We start from the raw sequence: 18,187 nt of genomic DNA on the forward strand, positions 1-18,187 counted from the left end.
TTAAAATACTAATATCTTGTGTATTTTTTTTTTTTACCGTTATCGTGAACCAATGACGTACCACATATATGTATATTGTCAAATGAAATATAGTAGAATTAAAATGATAATTTAATTTAGTGTTGGTATAATGAAACTAAAAAAAAAATATAGCCCATACAAATGATACAATAACATATATTGTCATATGAATCTGAAGTGTAATTAAAATAATACATCAATATTACTATAATGAAACTAGTTTGTGTGAAAAATGAAATTTAAAAATAGAGTTTCTACAATAGCGTATATTGTCAAATAAAACTAAAGTGTAATTAAAATGATACCACGTCGTTTCACGTTATTGACCACCCTGGTACATGAATCATGGCCCACAATAAAATTTGCCTACTATATGGGCCTAACTTGGCCAGAGCATTACAATTCATGGGCCAAGCTAGCCCAACCTTTGAATAGTGACAGACACAACCCAGCCCATTTGCCATCTCCAGCAATATGGAATGGAGTAGTATCACCTATACTCCTATAGAGCAGACAGTCCAATCAAATCCCTTCTAACTCTGCTATGCTCTTTTAATATCTTGATCAGTAATTGAGACTAAAAACTCTGATCTCTGTTTCTACCTAAACCCAGTTGACCAACTCTTTTCATCAAGGTATGTTTCATGTTTTCTCCAATGAATTCCAACACCAATTTGCCCTCTGTATCCCTTTACTTTTTCATAGATTGGCTTTAAATAGAGAATTTTTAGACAGTGTTATGCTCTGCAATTCTTAATTTCAATTTGTATTTTCCTTTTGTTATTCGCACTGTTTCTAATAGAATGGAAATTCATGAAATTATTATGCGTTGTTTAGCTAACCATCTCTGCCATACCCATTTCACTTCATTCTCAAGCTCAATATTGAGATAAATAACTCTGATTTCAGTTTCAGAAACCCTTTGAAGTTGTTCAATGGCTTTTGTTGTTGTAACATCTCTACTAGAGATAGTAGAACAACAGCTTATTATTCAGCCCAATCCATCTCTGATTCTTTATAACAAAGAAATGATTGTGATGTTATCACAAAAGCTCCGGGTTTTGCGAGCCTTTCTGATGGGATCTGGGAAGAAAACCAATGGCTCTTGTGGTGAGGAAATGTTGGAAGCTGAGATCCGAGATGCCGCAACTGAAGCAGAAGGGGAAATAGAATCTAAACTAGGTCAAGTTTATTTGGCAGCTAATAGGGGAGAGGATGTAGTTGTGGCTTGTCAAGGTCTTCATCAGACCTTGGTACAAGTAGTAAGAGATTTTGAGGCAATAGAATCAAGGATTCTGACTCAAAATGCAAATAATGCTTCACGTGGTTCATCAACAAATGATTTCAGGGAAGAGAGCTTCATGGTTGGGGGTTTATCTGAAAATGCTGTTGAAACTGAGAATGAAATCGTTGTAGGATTTGACCACGACGTAGAGGAGATAGTATACAGGCTAGTTTTTTTAAAACAATCTGGAAAAAGAGAAGTTATCGCACTTGTGGGGGAAGGTGGCATAGGAAAGACTACATTAGCTAAGATAATCTTTGAGCATCCATCTGTTATTGATCATTTTCACATCCGGGCATGGGTTGTTGTGTCTCGAGAGCATAATCTCAAAGAGATGCTCATCAGCTTATTGAATTGTATTGCGCCAATAACTAGTGAAATCTCTAACAAAGATGAAGCTCAACTAGCAGAGCAACTATGCAAAAGATTGATGAGTCAAAGGTATTTAATTGTCTTAGACAATGTGTGGACTACTACAGCCTGGCATGCTATCCAACAATGTTTTCCACATAATGCTAATGGAAGCCGAATCATGATTACAACTCGGATCAATAATGTGGCGAGAGATATAAATTCACATCTGCACATTATGAAGTACCAGTCTCTAAGAAACAGCCAGGAACTACTTTCAAGGAAGGCGTTTAGGGGAAGATTTTATTCCACCCCCATATATGAGTACTTTAGGGATCGAATTCTTCTTCAATGTCGCGGATTGCCACTAGCAATTCTTGTGATGGGTGGACTTCTGGCAACAGCCAAAGGGTCATTAGAAGTATGGAGAGAGGTTGCAGACACTGTGGAATTAATGACTCGGGATGACAAAATCATTTCGAGAATACTTTCATTGGGCTTCGAGTACTTGCCTAGTCACTTAAAGGCTTGCTTTCTTTATTTTGGAATTTTTCCTGAAGATAGTGATGTTCCTGCTAAGAAAATAATCAACTTATGGGGTGCAGAGGGAATTTTAAAACAAGAAAAGAATAAGAGTTTAGAAGAAGGGGCCGAGAATTGCTTGCTTGATCTTATTAACAGAAATCTAGTTCAAGTTAACAAACTAAGTATTGACGGTAGGATCAAGTCGTGTAAGATTCATGACCGGTTACACGAGATTTGTGTAAGAGAAGCTAAAAGGGAGAATATAATGTGTGTCATTGATGAAAAACATGATCCACAAGCTAGTCGTTGGATAAGTTGTCAATCAAGTCATTGGCCAATCACTCGAGCATGCTGTGGGACTCATAATTGCAATAAAATTCACTCCATTTTCTACTTTGGCAAATACTTATACCCTTCAAAATGTAGGTTGGTATACCCATGTTTGAAACTTCTAAGAGTATTGGATTTATCTTTAATTAAATGCTTGCATGGCATGCCTAGTGAAATAGTGGATTTGATTCATTTGAAATACTTGGCTTTGAGCACTATAGGTTCTCTTTATAAGCTTCAACTTTTGAAGCTTCAAAATTTGCAAACTTTTATTGTCTCTTCATGGATGGAAGATTATCCTTTGCAACTACAGTGTAATATTTTGGATTTGCCACAATTGAAGCATTTGCGCCTTGAAAAAAGATGTTCACAATACCTCCCAAGCTTGGTTCGAGAAAATCTACAAACTCTTTATTGGTTGAAAGTTACTAGCTTGGACCGAAATCAAAACTTCAGAATGGTTCCAAACTTGAAGGAATTGGGGATCTACATTGAAGGTGAACTACTATCTGGTTGTGTTGAGAGCCTTGTCCATTTGCGTCTACTTGAGAAGTTAAAAATTGAAATTGGAAGGGTGGAACAATTTTATCTTCCTACTGCTTTTCCATCAAAGCTTAAGAAGTTGACACTTCATAGTACATATCTTCCTTGGCATGAGATGGGCATCATTGGTAAGTTGCCCAATCTTGAAGTACTCAAATTGAAAGATTTTGCGTTTTGTGGCCCGGAGTGGAATCCAATTGGGTGGGAGTTTCAAGACTTAAAGGTACTCCTTATTGCACATACAAATCTGAAACGATGGAATGCAAATTTTCAGCATTTCCCAGTTTTGGAGCGCCTAATCCTAAGATATTGTTGGGACTTGAAAAAAGTTCCAATTGGTTTTGCAAAAATTCGAACACTGAAACTTATTGAGTTAGACAGTTGCTATTCTTCTATTGTGACTTCTGCAAACCAGATTTCTTCTGCAAAAATATTATCATTTCACAGTATGTCTGATCGAACACTTCATGTTCGTCATTTTGGAACTAAGGTTTCTCTCTATTTGTTTTTTTCTTCATTAAATTATATCTTCTAATTCCATGTATTACTTTAATTATTTATTTTTGTACTCATTTTCAATTACCTTTCAAGGTTGAATGGCCAAACAATGAAAGCTCAGAAGAAGAAAGCTAGTATGGAAAGCTCTCCAAAAGCAATTCTAAAAATATTTGAAGGTGGTGTTGAAGGCTCTAAGAAGAATGTAACTGTGGAATTTGTTAATTATGAGCTTTCTGGCATGTCTTTCATGGGTCTTATGACTTGTTTTCTTGTGGACCTTTACGAGAAAAACTTTGTTCATTGGTACCCTGAACCCCGGGTTTGTGCTCCAGCTAATAGCGAGTTTAGCTTCTATATAAAGGACCATTTTGGGAGTTTAGCTTCTGTAAACACCATTTTTGGGAGCTTTCCTGATACCTGTTGTTTTATTCACATGGTTTGAATTCAAAATCAGGAAGAAAGCTTTAGAACAATAGAAGGCTGCTTGTGCTGATCAAACTTCTAACCATAGATTTTCCCACTTTCTCTAGTTGTATGTGTAACTTTCATTCTCTGTACCAACAACTGAGAAGTGCAGAATTTAGAAAAATATGTTTGACTTTCACCAATTTGGTTTTTTGTTTTTTTGTTTTTCTTTTAATTATTTTTTTATTAATATCATTAACTCAAATAATATACTCTCAAATAATGTACTTTATGTACATAAATAATGTGCTTTTATTTGTGGTCCATATAATAATGACCCATGACCGTCTCTCATGTTCAATAAGTTCAAGTTTGGCTGCATATAATTACTACATGGGCCGGATCAGCCCACAATTAATTGAACCACTAGCCCAGATCATGAATAGTGCTGGACAGCACAATCCGGCCCATTTCCAACTCCTGCAGTAGGCAATGACAAATTATGCTACTAGGTCTCATGTCCATGTTCACAATTTTAAAATTTTATATTCATAACTTTAGATTCCATATTAAATTATTTAATATTCACAATTATTGAACTCTATATTCACAATTTTGTTATATAGATTAAAAAATTTTGTTATATTATTGAATACAGAGTTATAAAATTATGAATATAGAGTTCTGAAATTATGAACATAGAGTTCTGTAATTGTGGATATAGAGTTAAAAAATTATGAATATAGAGTTAAAAAATTGTGAACTTAGAGTTTAAAAATTGTAAACATAGAGTTCTAAAATTGTGAATATGAATTTGAGTCTACTTTGCAAGGTAGACCCGGGTCTATGGCATAACAACCGATAAGCAATGGAGTATTACCACCTACACAACAAACGATAAATTATGATTCATACAGTATTATGTAGACTAAAACAAAAGATACATTTTTAATATATTAAAAGTACATTATTTATGTATGGAATGTATATTATATAAAATATAAAATAATATATTTTCAGTATTCAAATAATACATATTTTTAATATAATTAAATTTTAATATATTAAAAGTAATACACCTTGTCCAGTGTCCACACAATAATCAAATCAAAGGCTGGATATGTCCAGCCAATCCAAAGGTGCACTCCAAGAGATTACCAAAAATTCTGGAAAAAGTTGACTTCATCAGTAGACAATAGTTCAGCAGATCTCTGCTATATTCTTTTCATTTCTTGCTCAATAATTGAGACTAAAACATCTGATCTTTGATATCACCCAAACCCGATTCACTACCTCTCTTCATCAAGGTATGTTTCATCTCTTCTCCTATATGCTGCCGCCATTGAATTTAGATAGTTTTATGCTGTGCATTTCTGAATTTCCGTTAGTATTTTCGTTCTTTTATCCGTACTGTTTTCTAATTAGAATGCGAATTATTGTGTTGTTTAGCTAATTTCATGCTCAATATTGAGACAACTGACTGTAATTTGAGTTTCAGAAACGATTTGGAGCTATTCAATGGCTTTTGCAGTTGTAACCTCTCTACTAGAAATAGTAGATCAGCGGCTTCAGCCAAATCCATCTCTGATTCTTAACGATGAAGAAATTATTGAGTCATTGTCGCACAAGCTCCGCATTTTGCAAGCATTTTTGGAAGAATCTGGGAAGAGATCCAAGGATCCTCGTGTTAAGGAAACGTTGGAAGCTAATATCCGAGATGTAGCTGTTGAAGCAGAAGGGGAAATAGAGTCTAAATTGAGAAAAATTTATTTGGCTGCTAATAGGAAAGAGTGTGTGGAGGCTTGTCAAGGTCTTCATAAGACCTTGAAAGGTCTTCGTAAGACCTTGAAACAAATAGTAAAAGATATTGAGCAAGTTCAAACAGGGGAATGGAAAGTGAGTACTGTTTCACATGTTGGTTCATCCCCAAATGATTTTGAGGAAGAGAATGCCATGGCTAGGGGTGCCTCCGAAAACGCTGTAGAGATTGAGAATGAAATCATTGTAGGGTTCACTGAAGACATAGTGGAGTTAGTGGACAGGCTAAAGTCCCAGAAAGACGAAGTTATTTCACTCGTTGGGGAAGGTGGCATTGGAAAGACTACGTTAGCTAAAATAATCTTTGAGCATGAAAATATTATTGCTCATTTTGGCATTCGAGCATCAGTTGTTGTGTCTCAAGAACTTGATATCAAAAAGATGCTCATTGGTTTATTGCGTTTTATTTTGCCGATGACCAGTGAAATCTCCAACAAAGACGAAACTCAGCTTAGAGATGAACTACGCAAAAGATTGATGGAGCATAAGTATTTAATTGTATTAGATGACGTGTGGACTACTTCAGCTTGGGATGCCATCAAAGTATGTATTCCAGATAAGGATGATGGAAGTAAAATCATGATTACTACTCGGATCTATGAGGTGGCTAGATTTGTTAGTGAGCGTCCACACAATATGAAGTCCCAAACTCCATACAAAAGCTTGGAATTATTTTCGAGGAAAGTGTTTAGGGAAGGATGTTTATGCACCCCTGAACTTGAGAAACTTGGGTGTGAAATTGTAAATTGTTGCGGTGGATTACCGCTGGCAATTCTTGTGATTGCTGGACTTTTGTCTACAGTTAAAGGGTCACTAGAAATATGGACAGATGTAGTAGACGCTTTGCGTGGAATGGATAGTACTGATAACAGAATTTCAAAAATACTATCATTGGGCTTCGACTACTTGCCAAGTCACTTAAAAGCTTGCTTTCTTTATTTTGGAGTTTTTCCTGAAGATAGTGACATTCTTGTTAAGAAAATAATCAACTTATGGGTTGCGGAAGGATTTTTAAAACCAAAGAAGAATAAGAGTTCAGAAGAAGGGGCAAAGAATTGCTTGCTTGATCTTATTACCAGAAATCTAGTTCAAGTTAACGAACTAAGTATTGACGGCAAGATCAAGTCGTGTAAGATTCATGATCGATTACACGAGATTTGTGTCAGAGAAGCTAAAAGGGAGAATATTATTTGTGTCATTGATGAAAAACATGCTCCCAAAGATGGTCGTTGGATAAGTTGTCAATCAAGTCGTTGGCCAATCACTCGAGAAAGTTATAAGACTCACACCTCCAAGAAAATCCATTCCCTTCTATACTTGGGTAAAGAGTTATACCTTTTAAAATGCAGGTTGTCATACCCTTGTTTGGAATTGTTAAGAGTATTGGATTTATCATTAATTAAATGCTTGCATGGCATGCCTAGTGGAATAGTAGATTTGATTCATTTAAGATACTTGGCTTTAAACACTATAGGTTCTCTTTATAAGTTTCAATTGTTGAAGCTTAAAAATTTGCAAACTCTCATTGTTTGTTCATGGATGGAAGAGTACCCTTTGCAATTGCAATCCAATATTTTGGATTTGCCACAATTGAGGCACTTGCACCTTCAAAAGAGATGTTCACAATATCTCCCAAGCAAGGATCGAAAAAATCTGCAAACTCTTTATTGGTTGAAAGTTACTAGCGCAGACCGAAATCCAAACTTTAAAATGGTTCCAAACTTGAAGGAACTTGGGATTTATGTAGAAGGTGAACTGCTGTCTGGTTGTCTTGAGAGCCTTGTCCATTTACCTCTGCTTGAGAAGTTAAAATTTAGAATTGGAAGGGTTGACCGGTTTTGTCTTCCTACCGGCTTTCCATCAAAGCTTAAGAAGTTGACACTCTGTAGTACATATCTTCCTTGGGAGGAGATGGGCGTAATTGGTAACTTGTCTAACCTTGAGGTACTCAAATTGAAAGATTTTGCCTTTTGCGGCCCAAAATGGGAACCAATAGAGGGGGAGTTTAAGAGATTAAAGGTGCTTCTTATTGCACGATCAGATCTTAAACAATGGGAACTAAATGTTTATCATTTCCCAATTTTGGAGCGTCTAATCCTAAGGTATTGTTGGGACTTGAAAGAAGTTCCTAATTGTTTTGCCAAAATTGGAACAATGAAATTAATTGTGTTAGACAGTTGTACATCTTCTCTTGTGGGTTCTACAAAGAAGTGGTTAGAAGGGATGACAGATTGTCCACTTCGTCTTCGTCAAGTTGGAACTAAGGTCTCTCTCTAATTCTTGTTCATTATTTCAACTATTAGTTTTCTGCCTTCTAATTCCATGTATTAATTTAGTTATTTATTTATTTCTGTACTCATTTTCAATTACTTTTCAAGGTTGAATTGCCAGATAATGAAAGCTTTGAAGAAGTAACTCTAGAAAGCTCTGAAGAAGAAAGTGTGGAAAGCTCTAAAGAAGAAAGTGTGAAAAGCTCCAAAAAAGAAAGTCTGAAAAGCTCTAAAGAAGAAAGTGTGAAAAGCTCTAAAGAAGAAAGCGGGGGAAGCACTAAAGAATTAAGTGTTGGAAGCACTGAAGAATTAAGTTTTGGAAGCTCTGATCAAGAAAGGTTGAAACCTCGGAGGAGTGTGAGGAAATATGTAAAGAAGAAGGTGTCGAAACTTCTGAATGCATTGAAATAATTGAAGAGGAAAGTGTTGTAAGCTCTAAGAAGAAAGTGAGTGAAGAATTTGTTAATTTTAGGCTTATTATAAACTTATGAAAACCAAGGTATGTACTAAACTTGTAGTTAAACTCCATATTATCTTTTGCAATTGCATATTATTTTCTAGTTTTATTTGAAGAGTTCATTCCAGCGTTAATTCATGAACTATTTCATTTGTACTTCCAATCATCAACCTTACCATCAATCAAAATTTGGTACCTGAGTTTTTAAAACTTGCCACTTTAGTCCTATAGTCAGGTACTAAATCTGGCACTAAATTTTGTTCTTGTTGGGCTAAAAGTGGCAAGTTTTCAAAGTCGTTAGGTATTAAATGTGGTCAACTTTTGAGGTTGATAACCACGAAAGTGGACAATCCAATAGTCTTCTAGTCAAGGGACTAAAACGGGAATCTAATAGTTGAAATATGCATCATTTATTGTAATTTTGTCCAAAGAGAATTAAGGAGGTTATTCTGATCTGTTGCAATTGAATTTGAACTTCACTTTATCTTTCAGTTTGTAGGCTCCTGAGTCCTGGGTGAAGTTAATAAGGTCATCATTGCTGAATAAGTTCTCTGTTGCTTTCATGAGTTCATGCACTGGCTAATGTTGATCAGTATACCTCTCTTGTACAGTTTCAATCCAGATTGGTGGTTGGGAATTTGTGTAACCATATATGTTGATATATTGAGCAAAGATGTTCACCATCCCGCTTTCGGGAGAAAACAAACAGAGAGGATTTCTTGCTGCAATTCTTCAAGTGCAGGTCAGAGGTCCATCAATATAAGATGTTGTTGTATTTTTGGTTTCCATTTGATCTGAACAATTTCAGCTGTGTGTGTTGTAATGTTTTCCTGCTCCAATGACACCATGGCTAAGTTGTAACAATACACTGTTCAATTAAGTGTTGTTTTACAACATATTGAAATGCTCTTTGGTGCCAAGAAAAAAAAGAAGGAACGAAGGTGCATCTACTTTGATCTCCCGTGAGTTGTAAGCTTCACTATTTATCTTTTTCCTATTATAAGGAACTTCATCACCTGCACTAAACATGAGGATACCTTTTGCCTTTTGTAAAAAGTATATGCAATTATGCATAACAATTATAGCAAAATTTTAAAAAATTAATAAATACTCGGTATATATCATGCATTTGTATTTTATAATAATTAGAATTTTTTTTAAAAATCAATCTAACTTGATTTTATTGAGTTTGTCCAACAATTATTTAAAAATTATACGGTAAAATCATTTAAAAGAAAAAGAATATAGTGTATAAAAAATTAATTTATACAACTGAAAAATCAAAATTAAACTCTTTAAATAAATATTTTACATACATAAAAGCATGTTCAAATATTATAGCTACGAATAATATGTAAATCAAGGTAATTGAATTATTTTTAAAACTAGATACTATAATTGAATATAATTGTACATGATATAAATGTTTGAATTTTTCTGCCAAAAAAAAAGTGCAATTAGGTCATTGAACATTCCAAATGTATGCAATTTCATCTGATAGCAGGTTACCATCCATTTCATCATGTTGCTTACTTACGTAAAAGGTGAGGTTGACATTTTAAAATAATAAACATTAAAAAAATAAAGAATTTAAAAAGTATTTAAAAAAACAAAAAAACAAAAAAAAAAAACAAAAAGCAAGGGTGGCCGCTGGCCAATCGGCCACCCCCTCCCCCCGCCTACAGAATAGTAAGCAGTCAATCCTTTCGCACAAGAATAATGCAGTTTTCACAGGTCAAAACACCTCACTCGGGGGTAAGAACATCCGTAATAGTTAAGTTTTTTTTAAGGAGTTTTTGTAAGTGTGATTAGAAAAGAGAATATGAGAGGAGAAAGAGATTAAAAAAAAAATAAAAAAGCGAAAAAAATAGAAATGCGAAAGTGGCATACAAATATTAAAAAAAAAAGAAGAAGAAATAAACGCACCACCACGCGCCCGGTGGGTGTTTGTTGTGCGCACAACATTGATGCGAAATCTGTGTCATTGCACTGCTTTAAAAACTTGTTTTTACATATGAACTAAACCCATTCTCTCTTTGACCTTCCTTTCTTTCATCCACATCATCTTTCACTATTTCAAAAACCTTTAAAAGACTCCTAAAACGTATGGATGCTCTAATTTGAATTCTTTTGCCTGCTTAAGTTCATAAAATCTGCCACAAGAGAGTATGCCTGGCCCCTATACTTCCTTCCCCATGCAGAATCAATCTTAAAGCACAACAATAGCGTAAACAAAATAGCCAACGTGATGATGGTGATTGTTAAAGATTCCAAACCCAAAATTAGCACTAGGGAGACGAAGGAGGAGGGGGAAGTGGGTGGTCGACTGGTTAGCGACCACCCCTGCGTTTTGTGGTTTTATTATTATTATTATTATTTAAATTCTTTTTAAATTTGTTTTTTTAATTATTTTTTGAAAGTTTATTATTTAAAATTATTTTAAAATGCCAACTCACTATTTACGTAATCAGACAACCTGATGAAATGAATGGTAACCTGCTATCAGATGAAATTGCATATATTTAGAGTGTTCTGTGGTCTAATTGCACATTTTTTTTGTTCAGTAGCCTAATTGTATTTTCATGGTACCTTCAGTGGCTAATTTACACCTTATTTCTTTCTTTCTTTATTTATTTTTATACTCATTTTCAATTACAAGTACTTTTCAATGTTGAATTGTCAAATAATGAAGGCTTTGAAGAAGAAAATGTGGCAAGTTTTAAAGAAGAAAGTGTGAAAAACTCTAAAAAAGAAAGTGTATTAATTTAATCATTTATTTTTGTACTTATTTTCAATTATGGTGTGCTTATTATTGTAGGGGAAAAAGAAGACTGGATCACTATAAATTATGGGTCAAAATTGTCGTTTTCTAATTAAATATTTATCAAAGTGTAGAAAAAATTGGCAAGTTGGTAATGGTGAGTTGGTGACATTTTATATTCATAATGCATCTTTTCTCTGCTCTACATACTTCATAAATTATTCAACAACATCACTCAGATCTCTCATCTCTCATCTGCTCGCTCAGTAACTCTCATCTCATCTGAGTTTCAATTCAGAAACACCCGACCTGAGATTAGTTGAATTGAAGTTGGCATATATTTCATTTTCTCTGCTCTGCTCTAAGCTACTCCATAAATTCAACAACTAACTCCTTCTCCATCCTCATCAACCTAATTAAGGTATGCATCTTTTATACTCTCTCCAACATCACTCAATTCCTTTTCTGCTTTCATATATATATATTTAGGGTTTAGCATTATGTTTTGCCCTCTTCAATTCCTTTACCTTTTGCTTCTACACATTTATTCACTAACAGTTCGCCAGAATGATGTCTGAAATGACTTGTAATAGCAAGTCATTTAGAGCTTATTTGACAATGTTTTACTTTTATTTTCATTTGTAATATAATAGATTTCAAAAAAATTTCATACAAACAATTAATATATAGCAGATTCTATATGCAATCAATATATATGCCTTTAAAAACTGGAAGATGCTGAGGGTACTATAATATAATAATTAATTCATCAGCTAGCACAACAAAAGATATGCGTTTTTCTGATTCCATATATGTCAGGAATTAAGTGAATTTCGTTGCAACTTACTCTTCGGATATCAAATATTACAGAATATGAAGTTTGAATACTTATAAATTAAAATTAACTCATATTTTTTACTAAAACCTTTAACATGATGAATAAGATTAGTCCTATATATAAATTTATCAGATATGTTTAACTCTCATCCTGTCTGCTATACTCATTTCCTTTCCACCTTCAACAATTCATCAGATCTTTCTTAACTCTCATCCTCTCTGCTATACTCATTTCATCTCTGCTCGCTCATTAACTCTCATCTCATCTCATCTGAGTTTGAATTCAGGAACACCTGAGAGTAGTTGAAGTTGGCATAAATTCAACTACTCACACCAATTCACTAACAGCATCTCCATCATAGCGTCTTCAACCTAATTAAGGTATGCATCTTTCATACTTTCTCCAGCATTACTCAGTTGATCGTTTTCTGCTTATATATAGGGGATGGTTCACGTGTGAAACTTCTCTCAAGTGAAAAATAGGATGAGATTTGAACCATTGATCTAATCTAGATCAACGGCTCAAACGGAAGGATTTTTTTTAAAAATAAATTCGCTTCCTAGCAACATGGATGTAAATGATCAAGGGCCTGTTTGGTAAATGGCTGTTGGCTGATTGGGTTGGCTGTTTGGGTTAGAAGGTATGATTTCTTAATAACATTAGCTGATTGTAAAAAGTTGGCTGATTGGGTTGGCCGTTAGCTGATAGCTGTTTGGTATAATTTTTTTTCTCAAAAAGCTAATTGAAAATGCTACTTTGAGTAGCCTTTTGAATTTTAGTATTTTAGAGTTACAAAAAGCTTATTAACCAAACAACTAATAGTGATCAAATAAGCCAAAATTGGCTGATAGGCTGATTATTTACCAAACAGGGCCCAAGTCTGTCAAACACCTTAAGTTTTGATAACTATATATATATATATAGAGGCTAATGTTCCAGTGAGATCACCTCTTCCTGTGAGTCCCTTGAGACCTTTCATAAATGCACACAATAATCTACTATACGAATGCATAGAAGGTAGACTGTGTGCATTCATGCTGGGCAAATTGCAGACAATGCAATGAAAATGTTTTCATTTGTAATATAAAACATTTCTATGTAAACAATTTAATAGCCCTCAGCATACAAACAATTGAAAAATTAAACAAATTAAAAACTTGTAATGGTAACAAACTTTGGGTTTTTTGTTGAATCACATGAAGTTTAGAAACTAGCTCGCTCGAAGATGCAATATAATGGTTTTGCTGAGTATACTATAATAATTCAGCTAGCAGATTAGATTTTAACCCATCTTGCATTGCATCTCTGTTAATTTCCAGAAACACTTTAGAGAATTGAAGCTCAATAGAATGGCTTTAGATGGTGTAACCACTCTAATCAAAATAGTAGAGCAAGACCTTATGGAGCCCAAACTACTTTCGATTTTTGATGCTGGAGGAATGAAGGCGTGGCTGCTCAAAACCATCGAGTTGCTGTCTGCCAAGCTCTGCATTCTGCAAGCGTTTTTAGAGGAGGGCCTAAATGGGGGCATCATCGGGTATGAGACGATAATGCAGCAGCATTGGGACCTTGAAGATGACAAGTATGAAATAAAATCTAGTCTGGGACTAGTCTATTCAAAAGCTGGATTATGGCATCTTCATGGGACCTTGAAAAAAATGGGAAGAGAAATTGAGGAAGTTGAAGAATGGATCCTGATGATAAAAAAGGAAACTGATTTAGACCCTGATGAGGGAGTTTGGGATACCTACCAAAGTGCTTTAGAGCCTGAAAATGAAGTAATTGTAGGATTCCACAATGATATAGAGAAGATAGTTAACCGCCTCTGTTATTCACACTTGATGAGATCAGTTTTCACCATTTTGAGGAATAGTAACATTCACAAGTTTCGGAAATATGTTGAAAACCCTGTGCTAAAACTACTAGTTATTCCACTCGTTGGGGAAGGAGGCATAGGAAAAACTACATTAGCCAAAAGAGTCTATGGACATCCAATTACTATTGCTAGCTTTGACATTCGAGCGTGGGTAGTTTTGTCTCAGGTTCCTAACCTCAAAGAGATTCTCATTGGTCTATTATGTTGTATTTCACCAATAACAAGTGAAATCTACACCCTAGACGATGCTCAAATAGGTGAGCAATTATGCACATGTTTGATGGGCAAGAAGTATTTAATTTTCTTGGATGATATATGGACCACTCTGCATGGGATGCCATCAAAGGATATTTTCCAGAGAATTTTAATGGAAGCCGAATCTTAGTAACTACTCGGTTTATAAAGGTGGCTAAATACTTAAGTGTAGATCCATACCATGTGACGCATCGATCTTTAAAGGATCGTTGGGAATTACTTTCGAGGAAAGTGTTTGGGCAAAGCCAATGTGTTCCCAGGGAATATGAGTTAATTGGGAAACGCATTGTTCTTCGTTGCACTGGATTACCACTAGCAGTTGTTGTGATTGCTGGACTTTTGGCAACATCAAAAGAGTCTCTAGAAATATGGAAAGATGTTGCCGAAGCTTTGGATAGATTTGATATATATGATAATGTCAAGAGAATTCCAAAAATACTTTCATTGAGCTACAACTACTTACCTCCTCACTTGAAACCTTGCTTTCATTATTTTGGTGTGTTTCCTGAAGACCATATCATTCAAGTTAAGAGACTAACAAACTTATGGGTTGCGGAGGGATTTTTAATGCCACATAAAAATATGAGTTTGGAAGAAGTGGCAGAGAGTTACTTGGATGATCTCATTAATAGAAGTCTAGTTCAAATCAATGAGCTGAGCATTAACGGCAAAGTTAAATCATGTAAGGTTCATGATCGAGTGCATGAGGTTTGTGTGAGAGAAGCAATAAAAGGGAATGCTTTGTGCATTATCAATGACAATCATGCTCCAAAAGCTAGTCGTTGGTTAAGTTGTCAAACAAGTCATTGGCCAATCACTCAAACAGGTTATGGGAATTGCACACTAGATAATATCCATTCTGTTCTCTGCTTTGGTAAAGATGTATACCATTCAAAATGCAGGTTGGTATACCCCTGTTTGAAATTTCTAAGAGTATTGGATTTATCATTAGTGAAATGCTCACAAGGCATGCCTAGTGAAATAACAGATTTGCTTCATTTGAGGTACTTGGCTTTAAGTACTATTGGTTCTCTTTACAAGCTTCAATTTTTTAAGCTTAAAAATTTGCTTACTCTCATAGTTACTTCATGGATGGAAAAATGTCCTTTGCAACTGCAATGTAATATTTTGGATTTGCCACAATTGAGGCATGTGCATGTTGACAAGAGATGTTCACAATATCTCCCCTGCTTAGTCAAAAAGAATCTGCAAACTCTTTATTGGTTGAAAGTTGCTAGCTCTGATAGAAAACCCAACTTCAGAATGGTTCCAAACCTAAAGGAACTTGGGATTTACATTGAAGGTCAATTGGCGCCAAGCTATCTAGGGAGCCTTGTGCATTTACATCTACTTGAGAAGTTGAAGTTTGAAGTAGGAAGAGTCGAGCGCTTTTGTCTACCAACAGGTTTTCCACCAAACCTTAAGAAGTTGACACTTTGTTATACTTATCTTCCATGGAAGGAGATGGACACAATTGGCGAGTTGCCGCACCTTGAGGTGCTAAAACTAAAAGATTTCGCTTTCTGTGGCTCAAAGTGGGGACCATCAAAGCAGGGCTTTCGGGAATTAAAGGCACTTCTTATTTCACGATCAAATCTCAAACATTGGGATGCAAGTTCTAATCATTTCCCAGTTTTGGAGCGCCTAGTCTTAAGATATTGTTGGGAATTGAAACAAATTCCAATTAATTTTGCAAATATTGGAACACTGAAGTTGATTGTGTTAGAATGTTGTTATTCTTTTCTTGTGACTTCTGCAGTGCAGATTTCCTCTACAAAGAAGTTATTTTTTATGGGAACGACAAATTGTCCACTTCATGTTCGTGAAGTTAGAACTAAGGTTTCTCTCTAATTCTTGTTCATTATTTAAAAATTTTAGTTTAATGACTTCTAATTCCATGTATTAATTAAATTAATTATTTATTTTTGTACTCATTTTCAATCACTTTTCAAGGTTGAATTGCCAAATAATGAAAGCTTTGAAGAAGAAATTTTAGTAAACTCTAAAGAAGAAAATGTGGAAAGTGTGAAAAGTTCTGAAGAAGAAAGTGTGAAAAGCTTTGAAGAAGAAAGTGTGGAAAGCTTTGAAGAAATTGTGGAAAGCTCTGAAGAAGAAAGTGTGAAAAGCTCTAAAGAAGAATGCGTGGGAAGCTCGATGGTTTCTGTCTAATTCATTTTCATTATTTCAAAATATTAGTTTTCTACCTTCTATTTCAATGTATTAATTAATATAATTATTTATTTTTGTACTCATTTTCAATTTCTTTTCAAGGTTGAATTGCTAAATAATGAAAGCTTTGAAGAAGAATTTGTAGTAAACTCTGAAGAAGAAAATGTGGAAAGTGTGAAAAGCTCTGAAGAAGAAAGTGTGGAAAGCTTTGAAGAAATTGTGGAAAGCTCTAAAATAGAAAGTGTGAAAAGCTCTAAAGAAGAAAGTGTGGGAAGCTCTAAACAAGAATGCATTGGAAGCTCAATGGTTTCGATCTCTCTAATTCATTTTCATTATTTCAAAATATAAGTTCTCTACTTTCTAATTCCATTTATTAATTAATTTAATTATTCATTAGTGTACTCATTTTCAATTTCTTTTCAAGGTTGAATTGCCAAATAATGAAAGCTCTGAAGAACAAAGTGTTGAAAGCTCTAAAGAAGAAAGCGTGGGAAGGTATAAAGAATTAAGTGTTGGATGCTCTGATCAAGAAAGGTTGAAAGCTCGGAAGAGAGTGATGAAAAATCTGAAGAAGAAGATGTCGAAATCCCTGAATGCATTCAAAGATTTGAAGAGGAAAGTGTTAAGAAGAAAGTGAGTGAAGAATTTTTTTTTATATTTATTTTGGGCTTATTATAAACTTATGATCCAAAGCCAAGGTAAGTATATGTGTATACCTATGAAACTTGATTGTGGTTAAACTCCATATTATTTTCCAGCAAGGTTTTCGATTTATTTAAAACAAATTGTTCCTAAAGAATACATGTCACTTGAGAAACAAATTCTTGCTGGTTGCTATGGATTACCTCTAGCAATTGTTTCCGATCCATGGTTGGACTTTTAGCTGCTGTTGCAGAAACTTTGGATGGAATGGATAGTGCAGACAAGAATTTCAAGAATACTTTCATTGAGCTACAATTACTTGCTTACTCACTTGAAATCTTGTCTTCTTTACTTTGGAAATTTTCACGAAGACATAATATACCTGTTAAGAAGCGAATAAGGTTATGGGTTCCATGTGAGGAACCCATTGAATTATTATTATTATAATGTGAGAGATTGAATATATAATGACTGATTTGATCCATCTATCCAGTAACATAACGACTTAGAATTGTTAAAAAAATAAAAATAAAATAAGCCAGTTAGTTTTATAAACTTAAAAATTTCAAGAATTATCAAATTAAACCTATTTTTTACTAAAACCCTGGACATGAATCACATGATGGGGTTGAGATTGATGTACTGTTCTCATTCAAAGTCAACCTAACCTTGTATAAAATTAATATATCAGATCTGTCTCAATCAATCCCATGCTTTCAACTATACTCATTTCATCTCTGCTCTCTCTCTCTCTCTCAATAACTCTGATCTGATCTGAGAGTAGTTCAAGTTATTCAACAACTCAAGATCTCTCATCTCTCTCAACTTCATTTCATCTCAGTAACTCTCATCTCATCTGAGTTTCACTTCATATTTAATTTTCTCTGCTCTGCTCTACTCCGATCCATAAATTCAACAACTAACTGCATCTCCATCCTCATCAACCTAGCTAAGGTATGCACTCTCTCCAACATCACTCAATTCTTTTTCTGCTTTTATATATATATTTAGTTTAGCATTATTATGTTTTGCCCTCTCAATTCCTTTACCTTTTGCTGCTACGTACACATTTATTCACTAACTAAATTCATAATATATATTTATCTCATTTTCGTTGTGTATATCGCCTATAGAGACAGTGAG

General features: G+C 34.5%; 3 protein-coding genes across 11 annotated transcripts; all 3 read left to right on the forward strand.

Moving 5' to 3' along the window:
• The first annotated feature begins 542 nt into the window (after window positions 1–542).
• Window positions 543–4,161, forward strand: LOC116007157 (putative late blight resistance protein homolog R1B-14). The gene is made up of 3 exons (XM_031247760.1): window positions 543–656; window positions 931–3,545; window positions 3,647–4,161. The coding sequence occupies exons 2-3, from the start codon at window positions 957–959 to the stop codon at window positions 3,686–3,688; spliced, it is 2,631 nt and encodes an 876-aa protein (XP_031103620.1). The 5' UTR covers window positions 543–656; window positions 931–956; the 3' UTR covers window positions 3,689–4,161.
• A 909-nt stretch (window positions 4,162–5,070) lies between these two features.
• Window positions 5,071–9,459, forward strand: LOC116006580 (putative late blight resistance protein homolog R1B-14). 5 transcript variants are annotated; one of them, XR_004095163.1, is made up of 4 exons: window positions 5,071–8,041; window positions 8,155–8,545; window positions 8,996–9,031; window positions 9,115–9,459. XR_004095163.1 is itself a non-coding variant. In XM_031247013.1 (2 exons), the coding sequence occupies exons 1-2, from the start codon at window positions 5,477–5,479 to the stop codon at window positions 8,455–8,457; spliced, it is 2,868 nt and encodes a 955-aa protein (XP_031102873.1). In that variant the 5' UTR covers window positions 5,071–5,476; the 3' UTR covers window positions 8,458–8,933. The 5 variants fall into 5 exon arrangements, 1 of the variants encoding a protein (XP_031102873.1); XR_004095162.1 differs by having other exon boundaries at window positions 5,071–5,265; window positions 5,457–8,041; window positions 8,996–9,459; XR_004095161.1 differs by having other exon boundaries at window positions 8,996–9,459.
• Window positions 9,460–11,389: 1,930 nt separating this feature from the next.
• On the forward strand, window positions 11,390–17,198 carry LOC116007483 (putative late blight resistance protein homolog R1B-17). Of its 5 annotated transcripts, none has more exons than XM_031248173.1 (6): window positions 11,399–11,685; window positions 12,378–12,482; window positions 13,422–16,072; window positions 16,187–16,390; window positions 16,505–16,708; window positions 16,827–17,198. In XM_031248173.1, exons 3-6 carry the CDS (start codon window positions 14,294–14,296, stop codon window positions 17,037–17,039), a joined length of 2,400 nt encoding a protein of 799 aa, XP_031104033.1. In that variant the 5' UTR covers window positions 11,399–11,685; window positions 12,378–12,482; window positions 13,422–14,293; the 3' UTR covers window positions 17,040–17,198. The 5 variants fall into 5 exon arrangements, with proteins under 5 accessions (XP_031104037.1, XP_031104033.1, XP_031104032.1 ...); XM_031248172.1 differs by having other exon boundaries at window positions 12,389–12,482; XM_031248176.1 differs by lacking the exon at window positions 12,378–12,482.
• The last annotated feature ends 989 nt before the right edge of the window (window positions 17,199–18,187 follow it).

Source organism: Ipomoea triloba, chromosome 15 (assembly GCF_003576645.1).
Source record: "Ipomoea triloba cultivar NCNSP0323 chromosome 15, ASM357664v1".
NCBI lineage: Eukaryota > Viridiplantae > Streptophyta > Magnoliopsida > Solanales > Convolvulaceae > Ipomoea > Ipomoea triloba.